Source organism: Lampetra fluviatilis, chromosome 1 (assembly GCF_964198595.1).
Source record: "Lampetra fluviatilis chromosome 1, kcLamFluv1.1, whole genome shotgun sequence".
Classification (NCBI taxonomy): domain Eukaryota; kingdom Metazoa; phylum Chordata; class Hyperoartia; order Petromyzontiformes; family Petromyzontidae; genus Lampetra; species Lampetra fluviatilis.
The window spans coordinates 8,861,668-8,881,789 of NC_136275.1; the positions used below are offsets into that span (position 1 = coordinate 8,861,668).

The 20,122-nt window shown below is 41.3% G+C and overlaps 2 protein-coding genes across 2 annotated transcripts; both read right to left on the minus strand.

The window, feature by feature from the left end:
- Positions 1-587: 587 nt before the first annotated feature.
- Positions 588-3,886, minus strand: LOC144936464 (NXPE family member 2-like). The gene is made up of 3 exons (XM_078863538.1): positions 3,823-3,886; positions 1,342-1,560; positions 588-1,141 (listed from the first exon to the last, which is right to left on the minus strand). Exons 1-3 carry the CDS (start codon positions 3,884-3,886, stop codon positions 588-590), a joined length of 837 nt encoding a protein of 278 aa, XP_078719664.1.
- A 4,712-nt stretch (positions 3,887-8,598) lies between these two features.
- On the minus strand, positions 8,599-18,286 carry LOC144936470 (NXPE family member 4-like). Its single transcript, XM_078863546.1, has 3 exons — positions 18,250-18,286; positions 15,818-15,990; positions 8,599-9,291 (listed from the first exon to the last, which is right to left on the minus strand). Exons 1-3 carry the CDS (start codon positions 18,284-18,286, stop codon positions 8,599-8,601), a joined length of 903 nt encoding a protein of 300 aa, XP_078719672.1.
- Between the last annotated feature and the right edge of the window lie 1,836 nt (positions 18,287-20,122).

The following is a 20,122-nucleotide window of genomic DNA, read 5'->3' on the forward strand; positions in this document are numbered from 1 at the left end:
AATAAAGTTAAGATTATATTGATCTGTTACACGAACAGTCACCTTCAACCAGTTGGCCGGTTACCTTACCAGAGAGATCCGTGACGCGTGAGCACAGCAACAACGAAATAAAAACGTCCTGGTCAGCTAAACCTGAAGGAACACTTGCGATTCGCTATTTTTCAGAAGCGACCTTACCACAAATGATACCTCAACGAAGTGGCTTATCCTGTGGAAATGTATAGCAGCCAAATACTCTAAACGCACTTTTCTAAATGTGGAGGGGAAAACCGGAGGATCTGGCGAAAAATCCACGCGACCACGGCAGAACATGCAAACTCCAATTATACAAGCACCCACAACCTTCTGTATACCAGTAGAGTAAATACAAAATGAATTCATGTGTGCTTAGAATAACAAAAACATACTTTTCTGTTACATTGAGTATCATTTTATTTCTTATTGATCATTTTACAAAAATCACATGACAATGCAATAATTACATTATATATTTAAGTACACGTTTATGTGAGGTGGTTTTTGTGTTTACATTCTGTTCTTCTTTCAATACGATGCACCCTTGCATACTTATGCCAATGCTGCAACTATTAAACTGTAGCGACATACTCTGAGCAGACAAATGATAAAAATAGATCCAGTTCGACTTTAAGTATGTTGTTATTTGGGTGAATTTTCTTAGAATTAAGTACGGCGGTCACATCCCAAGCATCAACAAATGCGACGTCCATTTGGTGAAACACCTCCAACAGGATTTGATTCATCTTAAATGTGCTCCAGTTATTGAATATTGCTATGGCAACGTTTTCTCTCACGTTGGCTAATTTAACGATGACCTTCGTTTCAGGGCTTCGGATCAATAGTTTTTGCACTGCCGCTTTAATGTTGTGCATTCTCTTTTGAAACACATCCAGAGGGAAGGGCGTGAAATGAGCGCCTAAGGAGATTGCTACGACCGTGTCGCCCCCACCGGTGATGTTGTCAATTCGATTCGCAACGTATTTGAGGTCTTCTGGATAAGTGTTTGCCGACGCTATAAATGGGTAGCTGTGACAAAACCATTGCCACGTGATGTCATTGCTTTCATTTACAGCAATTTTTGGTTGATGCTTTCCAGGTTTGTGATTATCTAAAGGTTTCAGATCTGGGAGAGAAACAGCACACGCACGTTTTCAAATTATACTCTTGCATCAGTAAATTGTGATGTAGCGCCATTGCCCTCAATGTATTGCTCCAATTGAATCTTTATAACGTCTAATTATCTGATGACAATCATAATAGCAACCACTGATAATGAACTACGTGGAATTATTAAACAATTGAATGAAGTAAGTGTGCTCTTACCTTTAACAAAACGGACGATATATTCCCACCATTGTCGTATAGTGGAATCACCAAAGAGAAACACCCGTTTTCCTTTCAAGCAGTTCATAACGGACGTCTCCGATTCAAAATGGATATTCTTGCAATTGGAGGAATGCCATACATTTTTAAAGAAATAGCCGCTTGGCAGTGGATTTCCTAATCCCGTGATACATTTTTGTAAATTGTTTCCAAATGAACCTGTAAAAAAAACGAATTGATAATCATTTCAAGATCATTGGAATCCAACGAGTTATGTATATTTTGTAAGAGGGTATTGCCATACGATTACATTACAGAAAATATAAAAGCACAACACAATTACCGAGATTCTAGATTTGAAGTTTTCGTTCCCCCCCCACCCTCCTCAGCTATATAATCCCTTGTCAGAGCCATCTCTTTGGCATACCTCAGCAACTGTTTTCGCTGTGGTTGTCCCCACCTGATGACGGACGCTTGTGTTGCGCCCGAAACGTCGTTATTGAATTTAGTTATTTTCAATTTTTTCTATAATTTACCGAGATATTTCATAAAAATCCATAATTATGAGAAACAGCAGTCAAAAGCGGGATACACGGTAATATATAAACTAAAGTTTTCACTAAAGTTATTTTCATTTGCAACATATAGGCGAAGTGTCATTCGGCCATAATATGCCATTGTAATTTCTCGACAAGACCCCAGCATGCTTAAGGAACATCTGCCACATGTTACAACATGAAAAGTGCTTCGCAAGAGAACTCTGCATAAAACGTCGTCCCTAAAATTGAACGTCATACTCTAGTTGAATATATTGAATGTATTCTGTGTTGCTGTGATGCCCATTCGATGCTTTGTTGTTAAAATGTATCCCGAAATTATGAAACTGAGACTCGCCTCATCATCATCATTGTTCCTGGGCGTGTTCATCCAGGAAGGCCTCACTGAATCTCGAGACCTCTTCAGCAGGGTAGTTCTTTATTCACATAATTGTTTTTGTATTGAATCTCATATATTCACTTCTTGTTTTGACTCTACCGCATTAGTGCAGTGCTGGTGACATGGCACAGCATTAGCACTTTCACCGCTTGTTTCAAAGGTTTACGGTTCAAATTCAGCGGCGACCCTGGCTATTACTGCAGCTGTATTAACCATAAAAATTCGGGCCGTCTGTTTTACAGTGGATGTTTATGATCCAGTGACGTCATTCGCAAGAGAAGGTTATTGCGTGCTGGCGTCATGTAGTCCTTGGGCCAGACCAGATATTGGTACCACCCAAGGTGGCAAAACTTCAATGGAGCCATTTTATTTGTTACACCAGCGGAAGTAAAATAATACATAATAACCTTTCCAAATGAGCAGCTGTAAACATTTTCTCGCAGGAAACCTGTTTTTGCACCTATCGCAATCATGTATATTTGCCCGGACGTTACAAATAAAACATTGTAACACCTCTGCTGTATGCACAAAATGGATGTTTGTCCCCAAGGCATGTATTTCATACATATTCTTGCATTTAGTCACGCTTGTTCTTCAATTTTAGTGACTTAGTTAAGTCTGGAATAGATTGGCGCTATCTGTTTTCCTTCTGTTTCTAGCAGATTGTTTGCTCATGATCATTTACTGGCAGGTGAGGCAAGTACTGGTGATTCTGTATTGTTTCTGTTCAGTAAAGATATCCAAAGTTCTAACTTTACCCTCAATGTATTGTTAAAAGTACATGTTAAGATTATTAGTCAAGGCCAGGTACTACAGGCAAAAATTATAATTTTTGTTCAGTTTGTCAATTTTTATGTATTTTTTTATTTTCCATAAATTGTAAAATCATGAAAACTCACTATTTATATTATAGAAATAGTTCGTTTTTACGATTTTATACAAACTTTGCCAAGCAAACAAAGCCTTAAATTAGCGTTTTCTTGCATCTTTCATCGCAATTTGTCTCCGCATTTTAAAAAATAACCTAGTTGAATTGCATATCATTGAAAAGCTTATTCTCTGCAGCCCAGTACGAATCTGCTGTGAATCAGTCAAACAATGAGCTGTTCCTCTTCATCAGGATGGAGCTTTTTGGCAATCTTCAAGCGATGACAATGACTGATCACATTTGAGACGAATTGCTTCAATGAACTCCCTAGGCATTGTCCAAGTCAAGGAATCAACCAAGAAGCTCATAAGGCGAAAGCTGGAGAGTGCGTTTGCTGGAGCGTTGCACATTTTCCCTGATGGGAAAGGAAAATTCCTCCTCTATCAAGATAACGTGTCCATGAGGGAACTTGCCAAAGAAAATCAGTCTCTCAAAAGAGAGCTACAGACCCTAAAAAGTGCCGGTGCTCAAAATGTTATAGCCAAAGCAGCCATCAAATTGAGAGATGACATCAAGAGTCAAGATGTTCCTCAAGCCTGGCCGCCTGAAGTCAAACCAGAAGCAGAATGTCCTACCATTCCACAGTCGCTCATTGTCTTCCTGTGCTATCTACTCACAGGCGCTAATGATCCTGATCATGCATCCCATAGAGTTCAGCGGCTTCTGCAATCGTTTGGCCATGACATAGTTTATGCAGTGACATGTGGAAATACCAAGCCTTCCAGGCACATTGGTATGCCATTCAGTGTCAAGTCATTGTCAGGGAATGTAGAGCTGATAAACATCCTCAACCAACTTGGTCAGAGTGTGTCCTATTCAAAGACGGAAGAGATCGACACTGCCCTGTGTCTTCAGAAACTCTCATCATCAGGGAATGTTACCAACTTATAACGCTGGACAACGGGTGAGGCCATCACAAAGCAAAAGTGCAGATGCCGATACTGTAGCCAATACTCAGCTTGCCAGAGAGAAAAACCTTATTTGGGTCCTAGCACGCATGTCACAACAAGAAGACCAGTCAATCAGCAGCTGGACAGGCTTTAACATCCTGACTCGAGGTGAGATGATGGTCATCCCCGACAATGTAGGCTATCTGCCTACCATCAATGCTCCAGCGACACAAATGTCTACTGACAACGAGGTGCTTAACCAGTCACTGAGCGTCATGCAGTACTTAAGTCTGACAAAGATTGTCTGTATATTTGACAAAGCCCTGTATGCAAAGGCATACAGAAGTGTAGTGCTTCCGTGTGGTGCCTCGTGATACTGTGTGGCACTGCACTATGCCATCCGAATAACACAGTACAGAAAGCTGGTGGTGACAGACAGAGCCATCCCGAGGGAATTGCGAATCGGGGCGACCGCCCTGGGCCCCACGCTTTGACGTCACGGTGTCAGTCGTAATAGTTCTTGGTTGCGTTTCAAGGCGTGGTGGGGGGGCGGGGGCATAGTGGGATTTCCCCCGGGCCCCGCACCTCTCTATAGACGGCCCTGGTGACGTACCAACTATAACAGGACCCTGCGGGGTAGGCTGGTAGGAACGAATAACCAAAGAATATAAACATAATGTATTATTACACTTGTTTAGCCAGGAAAGCTCCACTGAGTCTAAAGGTTTTTGTAGGGTCCTGCCAAGTGTTTGCAGTAGGGGGCGATGTTGCTACACCGAATCGGACGATACGAAGGGAGAGTGTGAGGCCTAGTTCTAGGCTTTAGGCCTAGCTGTAGGCGTTAGGCCGCTGTGAGTTAATTTGTAATTTAAATGTTTTAATTATTTATGTAAAAGCTTTAAATGTAAATTTTTCTATTTAAAAACATCAGGGAATGTAACATTGCAAAACATTAACTCCCTTTCACACACGCGGGGGTACGATACCAAGGGAGAGGTTGAGGCCTAGTTCTAGGCTTTAGGCCTAGCTGTAGGCTTTAGGCCGCCGTGAGTTAATTTTAAAATTAAATGTTTTTATTATTTATGTAAAAGCTTTAAATTTAAATGTTTCTATTTAAAAGCATCAGGGAATGTAACATTGTTAAACATCAACTCACTTGCACACACGCGGGGGTACGATACGAAGGGAGAGTGATAGGCGTAGTTCGAGGCTTTAGGCCTAGCTGTAGGCTTTAGGGCGCTGTGAGTAAAATTTGAATTTAAAAGTTTTAATTATAAAATTTGAATTTAAAAGTTTTAATTAAAAGCTATCTCAGGGAATTATAAGGGAATGTTACACTTGTTTAGCCAGGAAAGCCTCATTAATTTAAATGTTTTAATTAAAAGCTATCTGAGGGAATTATAAGGGAATGTTACACTTGTTTAGCCAGGAAAGCGTCACTGAGTCTAAAGGTTTTTGTAGGGTCATGCCAAGTGTTTGCAGTAGGGGGCGATGTTGCTACACGGTCGGACGGACGGTCGGATGGACGGACGGACGATATAATCTATTGTAGGCTGGTCCACTTCGTTCCTACCAGTATAACGACAATTCCTATATAACAGTGGTTACTGCAACTCTCCCTTTCAAAATACAATGAATCTCAAGTGAGCCACAAGCAATATAACACAATGGGTATGTTCGTGAACAGCACATGTTATCCAGTTTAATAGGGGAGCGTGTATATAAATCTAATCTCCCACTAAATGAATGTATCAATCACCAAAGCCATGGTGCATGTGTAATGTAGGACTCCAGAGACAATAACTGTCGAGGCACCTTCTTTATTTATATTACTCGTACTCACACTATACGACTTACTGAGCCCATAATGTAACGTTGACCGTCAAGCTGACTGGATAGCTGCCTGACTATCCAGCAGTGGCGACGTCGGGTGATGACAAGGACGGCAGCGTCGACGGCGACGACGAGGCCGACTTCCACGGTGAGACGACCCTGATTCCCACTTACAGCCCCGATCACCCTTTTATGCTTTCAGCAGGGCCTGGCCCTGCCCTGGCCACGCCCCCCTTCTTGAACGTTCTAGCTGGATCTGGGAGCTCAAAGATGGATCCCTTCCATGACCCTTGCCCCAGTTCTTCCCCTTGGGTGGGTACACTCGCAATTGCTAATTCTGGCCGCCATTCGGCACTGCTACACTACACATGCATTAATAGCACTCACCATTTCTTGGAGCAACACTGATTTTGTATGGGCATCGTATTGGCGCCCACATGTTATATCTGTAATATAAATTGTCAATTAGTTGTGCTTAAATAATCGTGCCATATGCAAACAATCATTTAGGTCAAAATTACCAAAATGTTGAATTATCAAAATAGACATTTAGATTCAAAAGACAGCTACAAAATCAAACATAGATTGTATAAGTAGTATATTTTATTCTACTCATTGAGTCTCAATATTCTTTGTCAGCAGAGTCCTGCCACGTTTCTTTTATATAAGGGGTAATAATTGCTATGTATAATCCCAGTTTTCAAATTCGGCAAATTTGGACCATGACGCCGACACACAATGACCTACTCATTTTGAATAACGTCAGAGGATATATAACGTCCACTGTAAAACATCCACTGTGACGTGGCGTATTCATATGGTCAATGCAAATGCAGTATTAATCAGGGTGGACGCTGGATTTGAGCCATGAACATTTGCAACAAGCTGCGAACGAAATACCGCTAGGACATATCACTGTAACCATAATAGATAAATTATGCATACTGTGCATTGTTTTAACTAGGGTGGAAGGGTGGTGCAGTGGCAATGATTGTGCCTAACCTCCATAAGGTCCTGGGTACGATTCCCGACTAGGGTGCCTCTCTACGTGGCGATTGTATGTTTTGCCCCTGTTATGCAGTTCTTAAGGGATAGAGCTTCACAAAAGAATATTAAAAATATCCATTCTTTTTTTATACTACTTCTGCAGCACCATTGACTTTAACTTAACAGAATAATATGGAGTAAAGATTTTCGAGGCTGAATATTAAAGTTTTATGTCAAAAAGGGGGCAATATGCTAAGTGTACACGCAGTAAACGTGATGAATAATATCATCACATTGCATAACACTTTCTTAAGGGCTTTCACTGCTGGATGAAGGTCTTCTCATGCCGTGTTGCTCATTAGGGTTTTTGACCAAACTACACCAAGACGACTTCACTTGCTACTGTAATTAGCTGTGGCTGACAATCAAATTTATGTCAGTTTAACACATAGGCTTTCGCGACCAATATAATCCATAATAGAGTTTTTTTGGGTTAGATCACGTAATGTGTCGTTAAAACCCACCCGACACAGCCAACTAGTAAGGGTTGTCACATAATCAGAACATGCCAATTCATCACTAGTACAGCACACCGGTTTGTTGGAGAGCCAAGCCACCACATTTAGTAGTAATTACAACTAGCTTCATCAGGCGACATCCAGATTTGTGGAGAAGTATAACTGTTTCGTTCCTTATATAGAGGCGTAGATATGGTGACTACACTTCTGCGCTCTTGCGCAAATTGAGGTGGGGGGGATTACTGAGTCAACGTACATTATGCATGTGCATTATGCGAACCCTTTGATTTTGTCCTTCCTGTCTATTGTGTGTATTAAAATATCCGTAGCAACAGTAATCCATATTGAAGTATGCTGCCCTTTATAGGCATACATTTAAATAATGTATTATTTGATTATTTGCTTCTACGCAGCACTAAGGCGGTAGCTATCCAAACGGTTAAAATAATTTTTATTTCTTTCAATTTCGATAGATTATCTAATTAGTCTTGGCCAGTAGTAGCTAATTTTTCACGGAACTTCAACATGATCAAAATCAATTGAGTGTCCTTGTTGGCACGCGTGTTCTGCTACTGCTGACAGTTGCATTTGGGAGAATTTAATATTTATCTGATGCTCCTTTAGTCTCGTGCTGATCATTCGTCCTGTTTGCCCAACATAACATTTCCACACGTGCAGTTAATCCTGTACACACCTTCTGTTGATAGCTTCTACAGCTAACTGGAATATAATTGACACAATTACACAGCAATCAGCTGATAATGTATTTAACATAACTAACACGACCAAAATTAACAAATTTGCTAGACTGACTAACAAACAATTCTCAACTGAAAATGAACATTTACTAAACAAAACGGTTATCAACATGACTAAATTATGGTAAGACTTCTCCACAAATCTGACTCTCGTCTGATGAAGTTAGTTGTAATTACTGGCGAAACGTCGTACTCAAATAGTAAATGTTGTGGCTTGGCTCTCCAACACACCGGTGTGCTGTACTAGTGACGAATTGGCATGTTCTGTTTACGTGACAACCCTTACTAGTTGGCTGTGTCGGGTGGTGGCGGGTTTTAATGGCACATTTATATATTTATACGCGATCTAACCCAAAAAACCTCTTATGGGCAAAATTACGTCCCTTGGTTCATGGTAAAATATGTGCTTACCTCTTGAATAAAGTAGTTTGCTCTTGACTAAGTATATTTTTATACTTGTTGTATGATTTGATAGCTAGAAGAGCTGAACAAGGAAGCTTACTTGGCTTTTCACACGTCCATGGTTCATTCAAATGCGTGTCCGTATAATCACAGACCTGCTTCGTTGTGTTGAGAAAAGTGTGGCATGAGGTTACTTCTCTTGACTTCCCACTGACAAAAGTCCCAAGGAAAGTGACTTTATCTGGAATGGTTTCTCGGACTCTGTCCAGCACGCTCACAGCCTCACTGGAGTGCACGAGCGTGAAGGCCAGCCTGCTGTCTCCTGGCCAGAAGAGCGTGAACCTCACATCGTACACACCATTGCTAAGGTCAGTCACCACGCCAGAAGACGCAGCCCCAAGGCGTGGGCTGAAAATCCGAGCGAGGAGGAAATCCCCACCGTAGAGCTTCCTTCTGTTCGTAAAGTCATACATTGCCACTTCAACATGGAGTGTGTCTCCAACGGTGTGAGGTTCTCCTCGGTTTAGTATTGTGATCCGACTGTTCTTGGCAGATGTAGAACAAGTGAGATTTGTTGAAATCCATCGTGCTTGTTTTGTTGTGAGAGAGACATAAGTTCTTGTTTTTTCGGGGGCAAATGGTAATTCATCATTTTGGTAATGAAGTTTTGGCGGGGAATATTTAATGATCCGTGTTGCCTGAAAGAAAGAATGGGTAAGTTAACTTAAAAAAGCTAAAGTGCAAAGTATGCAACTGCAATGTAGATGATTGGATGATTATTTTAACCAAGTCATATATACCCACTTTAGCAGGTGTCCCTTCAATTATATAGTTTATTTTATTATAAAAAATATTTATTCGCATGATTTTTCGATTCTTTATAGATGGAGAGAAATGGCATTAAATGACATTGTATTGCAATGTGGGGTAAAAGGTTATTTTAAAAAAATAAAAAAAGTGCGCACACGTGGCTTGTCTTTTGATGTGCAGACTCCCAGCAGCAGGTGCCTCTCTTGAGGAGGGTGCCACTCTGCACCTCAACCTGATCATGGCTGATGACATCATTATGTCAGCTCCAGGACAAATAAGGCCTTTTGAACCACGTCGGGCTCTGACCCCACTCAATATAAAAGTGTTTGTGTTATTGTAATTTTGGAAAAGTTATTATGATTTCTAATTTGCGTAGTTGTGTAGTGACTGACTCAGAGACACGAAGATTAGGAGGCCTGACTGTAACACTTAGTAACTACGGTTCCCAGTCAGGACAGCTGGTAGACTGCCTGACTGGCGACGCCAAGATGGTGAAGATGGAAACGACGGTGAAGACTTCAGCAGCACGACGGGATCCCACTCCAAACGACAGCCCCGAGGTCCCCTCCTGGGGTCGCTCTTATACTGTCAGCGTGTCCACGCCCCCTTCTGGAACCTACTAGCGGGTTCTCGATGTGCCCCTTCCGTGACCTTTCCCCTAGATCCCTCTCTGGTCTATCACGTGACCTGCTGTCAGTCAGGGCCGCTGTAAGCTGCAGATCTCTTTCCCTGCCAGCAGCCAGCGCTATGCTGCTATGTGACCGATTCTGTCACTACTGTTGTAGCAATTTATTATTGTTATTCGTCAACAGAATAGGGGCCGTCCATAAATGCCGTCACGCGATTTTGGACGATTTTTTACCCCCCCCCCCTCGTCACACGGCCTCACAAAAAGTCAGACCCCCCTCAAATATGGCGTCACAAAGCTCTGCCCCCCCCTCAAAAAATAAAACATGCTTCAAATCCCTTTACACTATTGTCATTGTAGTGCGTATTTAATGTGGCGCTCCACTCTGATGTTGTAGGAGAAAACATTTATTAAAAATTCTGTTTAATTAAGTAGAACGTGTTGTCTATATTTATTTAAAGTTGCGCATTTTAATGTGACGTCACATTTCTCAAATCCCCCCTCCCCTCGTCACACATCATCACAAATGTCTGACCCCCCCCCCTAGGTGCGTGACGTCATTTATGGACGGCCCCATAACAAAATGTAATATTAATCTTAGAAATTGTTAGGAATTTAACAATAATTTAACAATAACCAGTTGGACATCATATATTGTTTGAGAAGACGATTAACACATTTGCATCCAATGTAATTTAATGCATACCAGCTATATTTGGAGGGAATGCAATGCATTTAGATGCACACCCTGTGTTATTCAGCAATTGGCGAAGCACAACCAGAGGCTACTTTAAACGATTAAACTATTTTATTTTACCAGGTAAGGCCCACTGAGCTATATAGCTCTTCTTCAGAAGCGACCTGGCCACAAATGATAGCTCAACGAAGTGGCTTATCGTGTGGAAATTTATAGCAGCCAAAAGACTCTAATCGCATGTTTTTAAATATGGAGGGGAAAACCAGGGGAACTGGAGAAAAATCCACGTGACCACGGGCAGAGAGAATTTGCAAACTCCAAATATACAGGTATACGGGTCGGGATCGAACCCACAACCTCCTGCATACCAAGCAAGGGATTTAGCATCTCGCCACCGCCGCACCTCGTGCTGACGCGGAGATGCTGAGGAACGTGGAGCGAGGCAAATCTGTAGACTTCTCTCGAGATGTATTTCATACCCAAAGCGGGAACATATCAATGAAGTCAGGTGAGTTAGTCATGATAATGACTTTGAAGTTAATTATGATTACAATAGGACAACAATGGGGGGAAGGGGGGGACATACGCCGAGGCTCGATAGCATCCAGTCATGCTCTATTCAACTTCACAGAGTAAATTTGACTACTACACCACAACTTTCACGTGATAAAAATATTTGTCAAAATAATCGATTTTAGTGTGTATGTACAGCAGTCATAGAACTAACCAAGTGTTTGGTCTGTCCACTTCTATTTGATGTTTGTACTTATAAGTGTGCCATAAAACCAGCGTGAAGTATGTATGGTCACATAACCAACACGGTGTGGAGAGGCCTTCTCCTCGCCCAGTAATGGATTGGCAAGGGACTATTCATTGCATTACATTGTTACGGTAATGTACTCTTATAAACACATTACAGGCGACCCCCCGCACCTACGACCTAAGTTGTTCCTCGAAGACGGTCGCAAGTCCAACCCTCGTTTCTCGTAGATCGAGTTCACAAAGATGCGCACACTCGTCGCCTGATGGCGCCAATCGACTCGGTGTCGGTAGCAGTCGTTAGGTAGTCGTAGATACGAGTTTTGGTCGTTACTGTGGGGGTCTTATTTACTATGAGAAAGGTCGTAAAAGCGGAGGATTGCAAGTCGAGCCGTCCGAAGTCGGGGGTCACCTGTGTACATTTGCCCTATAGGTTCATCGCAACGAACACTCGTGGTATGCACGTTATCAATTAAACTTCGTCCTTCTCCCGCACCTCCGATTAGCACAGTTGGATACGTACGGTGTGAAAGTTCAACATACTGTACATGCATTTGTGTACCTCGTTTAAGGAATTATGTGAGGGTTCTTTTTCAAAAAGGTGCTCGTCTGTACGTGTAGCTTGCACAATTCCACCCGCCATAGGAAGTCACTGCTTCTGGCGTTTGAATAACTTACCTTAAAGTCGTGAGTAGTAAGAAATATCAGTAGCACAAGTAAACTTGTGACAAAAACGGTTCTATGTGTATTAGAAAACATATTTTTGTTTGTTCACAAAGTGCTTTGGCTTCCACTTTTTCTGAAAAGAAAAAAAGATGCGTGTTTTAAACACTGCAGACAGTGCAGTATATAATATTCTTGGACATATTAGCGTTGTATTTTAACAGAAGGTATACAGTATGTTAGTCGAATAAGCATTGCAGATATTGCTGATAATAGCAATAATCGTGGAGAGAGTAAAATGCAGTTGGTGGAACGATTCAAAGCAATCCAGTTTACATTCCATGTTTAACACATGTGAACGTTGAATAGCTTCATGTATGCAGCATGCTACTTAACGCAGGATCTCTTCTCAGTGTAAGACGCTAATTAACATGACGGAGATGGATTAACACAGGCAATATTCACTCTCAACCCATGTGAATTAACTCTACCAATATTCACTCTCCAACCATGTTAATTAACTCTACCAATATTCAATCTCCAACCATGTTAATTAACTCTACCAATATTCAATCTCAAACCATGTTAATTCACTCTACCAATATTCACTCTCAACCCATGTTAATTAACTCGACCAATATTCACTCTCAACCGATGTGGATTAAATCGACCAATATTCACTCACAACTGCTGCAGGTTTGGTTGCCATGAAGACCCCAACGGTGGAGAATGGCCGCACAGAGACTTTGCTTGCCCTGTGTCTAGAACCTGTTCAGCAAGACCTACTGATGGAGATATTCTGGGTTGCTTTTTAAGCCGCGCTCAGGGCCTGGCTTCGCCGGGAGGAACAGCGCAAGGGAAGGATACAATTTGCAGAGATTTTGGGATCTTATTCCAGATTATTTAATGAAGTCGATTACTCTGCCGATTATCGGTTCGAAGGCTGATGCGATGGTGTAGTGACATCTGGCCAGCGGGCAAGGAGGGAGTCGACAGCACGGAAACTTTGAGGTCGATATTGCCACATAAAATACAGATTGATGAACTAATCATATAATTCACTTAAACGATCACTGGTTCGTGACTTTTGGATAGAAGAGCGGTTTACCGGTTACCATTTCACAGCCCTTTACTCAAAACCACCTCACTATGGCACAAGAACCCTCTTCTGTAAATGTTCCCAAGCTGAGTCCTATCGTTATATAGACATGTTCTTTTTCATATATTCTAATTTCGTAATAAGGGCATGGTTTAACGATTTTTTTTTCAAAACAATCTCGCTTGTTCTACATCTGTCAAGGAAAGCGTATTAAACGCAAATCAAACACTCAGTTCAATGGTTCTACATACTCCGTACAATTTGTTTCATACCTTCGTGAACATCGTATATAGTAAACATGTACATAGAAAAAAATCCACTTACCGTTCAGAAGTTGTATTCTTCTTATTGTTATGAAAGTTAACTCGTTTTACTCCAGAGCTAAATAAGATAATATTTAAAGCGAACGATTTTCATCAACACGTTAACCGTTGTGAGCATTAACATTGGCACATACGCGGAAAACGTAAAACAATCAGCACAATGTCACGAAAACCTGTACACGATTCGCTCTGCTCCAATGGAAATCACGTTACATGACTGATTTTAACCCTCCGCAGCCACCTTTGACACGTACATTTATTGTGTACTGTAAACTCTAAAGAGGGTGCGCAGGGTGTGGGTTAAGTTGACATTTATGAGTGTTAGGATTGTTAAAATCGGGGCGGGGGGGGAGTTTTATTGCCGGTAACGACATTGCAAACTTCAGTAAAACACAGCTTCCGTTTGTATGCGCGTACAATAATGTCTAACAATAAGCATAATGTACTACATTATTTTCTATTTAAAGCTTTCGTGACTGCAGGGATTCATCTTCTTGGTTCTTTCGGTAAAGTCACGTAGAATGGATATAATAAAATAATAAAAATAAAACAATCAAATAATTCCCACGACGTTTCGGCCACAACGCAAGCAGCCGTCCTCAGGTGGAGAGCAGGTCTGTCGAATAGACTCTGTCTACTCGTAAAGTCACGTAGAATGGAAATAATAAAATAATAAAAATAAAACATAATAAAATAATTCTCACGACGTTTCGGCCACAACGCAAGCAGCCGTCCTCAGGTGGAGAGCAGGTCTGTCTACTCGACAGACCTGCTCGACAGACCTGCTCGACAGACCTGCTCGACAGACCTGCTCGACAGACCTGCTCGACAGACCTGCTCGACAGACCTGCTCGACAGACCTGCTCGACAGACCTGCTCTCCACCTGACGGCTGCTTGCGTTGTGGCCGAAACGTCGTGAGAATTATTTTATTATGTTTTAGTTTAATTATTTTATTATTTCCATTCTACGTGACTTTACCGAAAGATCCAAGAAGATGCATTATTTTCATAACCCTCTACCTCCCGACAAGATTGTCACGTTTACAAATATATGTATTCGTGCCAATATACTGATCAAATTATGATCACTAAATATATTTGCCAGTGGGATGGGGATTTTTATTTTCAAGTGATCAAAAGTCTAAATCGACCATGAATTATATTGATCAAACTCTAATCAAAACATAGACCACGTATAACTGCTATCTCTGTAAACGTGACAGTCGTACCGAGTCGTGGATGGTTCACAAAATATATATTTTTTCGTAAACGTACAACCCCGTGTGTTTGTGTGTCTTCGTGCTTGTCATCATAGACGTGTTGTAATTGGGAGTGGCAGTGTAGTGGTTAGCGCGCTGCGAACCCGGCGTCCAGAGTTCGATTCCCGCTCAGGGCATCACCAGTGTTGTATGAGAAAACATTCATAAAAAAGTCTATTTAATTAATTAGAATGTATTGTCTGTTTATTTAAAGTTGCGCATTTTGATGTGACGTCACATTTCTCACCCCCCCCCTTCGTCACACATCGTTACAAATGTCTGACCCCCCCCCTAGGTGCGTGACGTCATTTATGGACGGCCCCTAATAGCACTTGCCCCAAAAGTCTGTCAAGCCCATAAGGGTTTACAATGGCCAGCAATATCGAGAGTATTTTTTGTGCCAGAGGTCAGGAACTTTAGATTTGAAGTTTTCGTGACTGTAGGGATCAATACTCTTTGGTTCTTTTGGTAAAGTCACCGAAAAAAAGGTACCTACGTGGCTTTACCGAAATAACCAAAGAGTAAAGGTCAGGAAGTTTCCAAGACCTCCACTGACACATCGGAGATTGACCGCGGGCGCATCGTTCAGCTAAGAATGTTCCTCCACTCTGTACACACACTACTCAGGTATAATTGAGTGAGTGGCTAATAACATAAGGTCCTACCACACGCTTCAGGTTAAGAAAGTTTATCAAACGCCCTCGAGAGTGAACACACTATGTAACACGATTTTTGTTCTGGGTAATACGTGTTATTTTCTCATTGCTTATGCCTCAAAGGTATAGAAAATGGCTATTATTCCCCACAAACTTTGCATACATGGTTAACCTGTTGGGACACACCTGTTGACTGCACCCGCACATAATTTAGCCTTCACCCGATAGAAATTCCTCTGCGTCAGCTTTAAAACATGCACCTATACCAACAGGCCAGCCAATCATCCATACTGGATTTATCTTGCATTGTTCGAGGATGCATTGGGTACCCGCATTAAAGGAGCCGGGACTGGACATGCTAACAACCGGTACCACGGAGTGTCAAGATTGGTCTCTGTGGCAGAGGCTTGTGATGGACGCTTCTGGGCAGTTAGAGGCAGCTGCCCTCCAAAATAGAGGGCAGGAGGAGTAATGCTGACAATAGGCAGAGAGCCCTGGGCAGCTAGACCACAAAGTCGGCGCAAAGGGGAATCCGGTTAGGTCACTTGGTTCATACCAGTGTGAACTCTTGCACCACTACACCAACACAATTAAAAAAGTGGTAGATAAAATACTTTTAAATATTTAGTGGTTGTTTCAAAATGTATTCTTAAAATAGCAATTGTGTTTATATTCGAGGTTTTGAAATAAAGAATGGGCCACGTTTATTCTTGGATTTTAAAACTTCAATATCTGATTACACCTTACATTTGCATTATAATTGAGGTAGATGGATTTAAACACCAAGACGGTCTTTAGTACGTGCAGATGTTACTTTGTCTTGGGATATGTTCAACATGTCATCTGAGATGCCGTTCGGAGCTTTCAGAGGGGGCAATTATTCCTCTTTTAATTGAAATCCGGTGCATTTCTGTTTAAATGGCAGTGATCACCCCTCCGCTGAATGTTGCACGGGAAATGCATTGTGTAAGCAATATTTACCAGAAGGACCCTTGCAATCATCCCGGGTTCGTAGCGCAGCACGGTAACCACTGCACATTAAAGCCCCCTTAACAATGCCAGAAAGCTGTATGGAGTAGGGCTGAACGATTTGGGGGAAATATCTAATTGTGATTTTTGTGACAGATATTGCGATTGCGATTTGACTTGCTATTACATTTTTTAAAGTCAAGCTTCAGTTCAATATTCACTGTGTAATAGATTTAAAACGTGTGATAGAGCATTACCACATAATATCATCAAAATATGAACTGCTCTATATATTGTAATGCAAGGATGGGAACTAAAAAATATATGAATTGCTTCCAACATGTATTTATTAAAATGTTTTAATTGAAATAGAACAATCAAACATAGAACAATTCTTAAGTTAAATAATTAAAGTTATATTAATAAAAACATTATTCCAATAAGTAATAGGACTTTTAAAATCGCAAAAAATCGCAGCCTTTGCAATTTGTTAATCGCATTGTTTCAAATTGCGATTTCGATTTGAAATCGATTAATCGTTCAGCCCTAGTATGGATTCACAGCATACCATTGTGGAAACATTGATTTGCCATACACACTGTAACCAAGTTATTTTGATGTTGCAGTTTGAGAAAGATTCACGGAAGATTACGTAGTGTGATCCATAAAAATTAAAATTTTGCTTTTCCAACCTTCCATTTTATACTGTACATAAAAATGACTTTATTTCAAGAAAATATAAAGGGCAAAAAGCTAACACAGCAGTGCGTCTTCTGTATTGAATTAAAATTGATCAATTATTGCATTCCTACGTGTGGCAATGTTGAGGGGGCCAAATGCCAATGTTGAGGACTGAGAGCCACGAGGGTTTCGTGAAAGTTGGGTGTAGTTTTGCCGTTCCTCCATCGAAGGAGTGCAGACTACACCGGTTCCCTGTATGGGACATAGTTTGTGTTACATGGCCAGTCGCCTTGTCTTGAATGTTCTGTTCATGTATTAAGTGTGCAGCAGCCTGTTGGTATTCAGGTGGATTTAATGTGGTGCGATATTTGTGTGTGTAATGAATGATCTCTGATATACTCTGATATACCACCGTTTCACTCTACGGTGATATTAAAAAGACAGGTCTGATATATAGCATATTGAAATTTGAGTACATCTTAGTAAGATACTGTATGCATTGGTATTCAGTGTAAAGACTTGAGAAATATCGCACGGTGCACGAGTGTATTCGTTCGATAATTAATGCTACTTATTTTCTTCGCTCGCAAAGCATTAGGCAATGTTACAATCCTGCCGGTCATAACCTCGGGTTCAGTTTCCACAATTCGATATGTCGCTATTCCCTTTCAACGGTCTACATGTTTCCATGTATTGGTCAATAGGCCAATGTAAAGAACCACATTACCGTGATACAGCCATTGGTGTCAAGAGGGGGACACTTGCAACACGAGAACACGTGGCCCGTATTAAAGCACCCCATTGACATTAAAGTTTGATTATATTAGGTGAAAATAATAATTGGCATCACACCCAAACAATGACAAACACACGCAGTCTTTAACCTACTGGACATCTGTGAAAGAGCTTCATGGCTCATCGGATTCCTCCAGCCTCAATAAAGATTTGGATTAACCCGTCCACTTCGTCCAACAGTGCGCTTTGAAGGGGTCAATGCCTCAAAAACATCACTTCAATCTCCTTTAAAAAGGCAGTGTTATTTGACAAATGGTGTCGAGTACTCTTTATACACACACACACACACACGAGACCATTACGGAGGAAGTCTTACCCAAGTACAGGAACCGCTCCAATGTGACAGCAACCATCGTTACGCGTTCGTCACGGCTCCCAACCTTGCTACCGGGAATCATCCGTCCGATTGCCACTGATTTGGTTACACTTTGCCAAATTTATTGAAAAAATAAAACAAACCTTTTGGTTGGGCCAAGCTGACGATTCCACGACGCAGCAACCGTTGCCTATACATGGCGAGAGTTTGCTTGGGGGTTTGTTAAAACCCCAGCTACTCGACATATTCGCGAAACACATTGCCACACCAACCTGCTTGCTGTAACGTTGTCTTGTTGACGCGAGATCAATAAAATGTCCCATGCACGGTCTCGTCCAAGCTGCTTACAACCTCCGCCCTTCTGGGGGTTGTTCGTGGCGTCTTACCCTTTTGGTAATGCAATACAAAAGAAACTGGTTTGACAACAAAAAGTGTGTACAATTTTCAGACAGTTATAAATAGCATTTTCACCCATGTATACGTAACCAGAAATCAATCTGAACACTTCAAGGGAGCTTACAAATTAATTTGGCAAATCTAAAATTAAAAGAACAGTTTGGGACTTTACCTTTTAGCCGAAACATCACCTAGTCTCTGTAACAGAACATTAAATCGTCACGTTAAGACTTTGGTGGCGTTAAAAAAAAGAAAGCACTCCAAGAGGAATGGGGGGGGGGGCATAGTAGTCGCTCATTAAGTATAGTTTAACAGTAGGTGTGTAATGTTGTGAAGTCAGCATGGACAAGAAAACTCATTTGGCAAGCTTCTGCAGAGCCAATTGCAGGTTTTTTTAAAATCCATTCTGCAAGTGCAACAAATCTGGTGTGAACAAGATGCGAAATTACAATTTCTGTAAGCGTGCGCTGGAGATGGTGAAAACATGTCAAGTTCTTTAAAATCACTTTCATCATTCCCAACATTTGAATTTGGTTCCTCTGCACGCAAGGGTTTTAAAAATTGGGGATCTTTAAACTCTTTTCGTAGTCACGGCTGTCTCGGCTTCGCTGTGCGCTACGTTGCACCGCTAGCTGAGTAGTTAACCTCGCGTTCAATAAACCCTCGGAGCCAGGATGAACGTTCGACTCCAAACGTCATTTATTGAGTTTAACGAGATAAAACTGGTGAGAAAACACATATACAACATCTGTTATAACCCGGAAACACCAACACAATGAATGAATACCACAGCATCATAACATTGTCTTAGATAACATATTTCTAAACAATAGATCCTGGAGGGGGCAGGCACCTACATTACCACTGAATAGCTATACAAGAGCATAAGCTGCTGTGTTACATAAGGCACACCGTGTTATCATCATACTGCACCCCAGATGTACAGTACTACACATTACACTGCACTATGAATGAGACATTATGTCATCCTTGCTCTCTAGATCGCAATAATAGTTACTTGGGTACAAGTTTGACTCGACTTATTAAATTACAAGTAACATTCACAATAATGAAAGTTGCAGGCTTCGTTGTTAACTAGGCCTCGTATTTATCATAACAATTTAACAGCATTATAAAGGCATTTACATCCTTATAACGGTCATTCTAACATTATAACAGCATTGCCAATATTATAAGAACATAAACGAACTTACAGACAATGCTTCTTAAGGTCCCACAATGGACAATTGCGGCTGGCTTCACTGGGACGCGATGTGTGCCGCCATCTTGAATTACGTGTGTAATGGCCAATGCCCGCGTGGTTAAGCGGGAATCTTAATTCGCAACTTCCTGTTCACGTGACCAAAATTAGCATCAATAACAGGAAATTCCTGTGTACATACGCCCCCCCATCTGCCGTGAGGCAAACCTCCTGCCGTGAGGCAGAACACTCCCCGTCTGGTATCTAAGAGATACC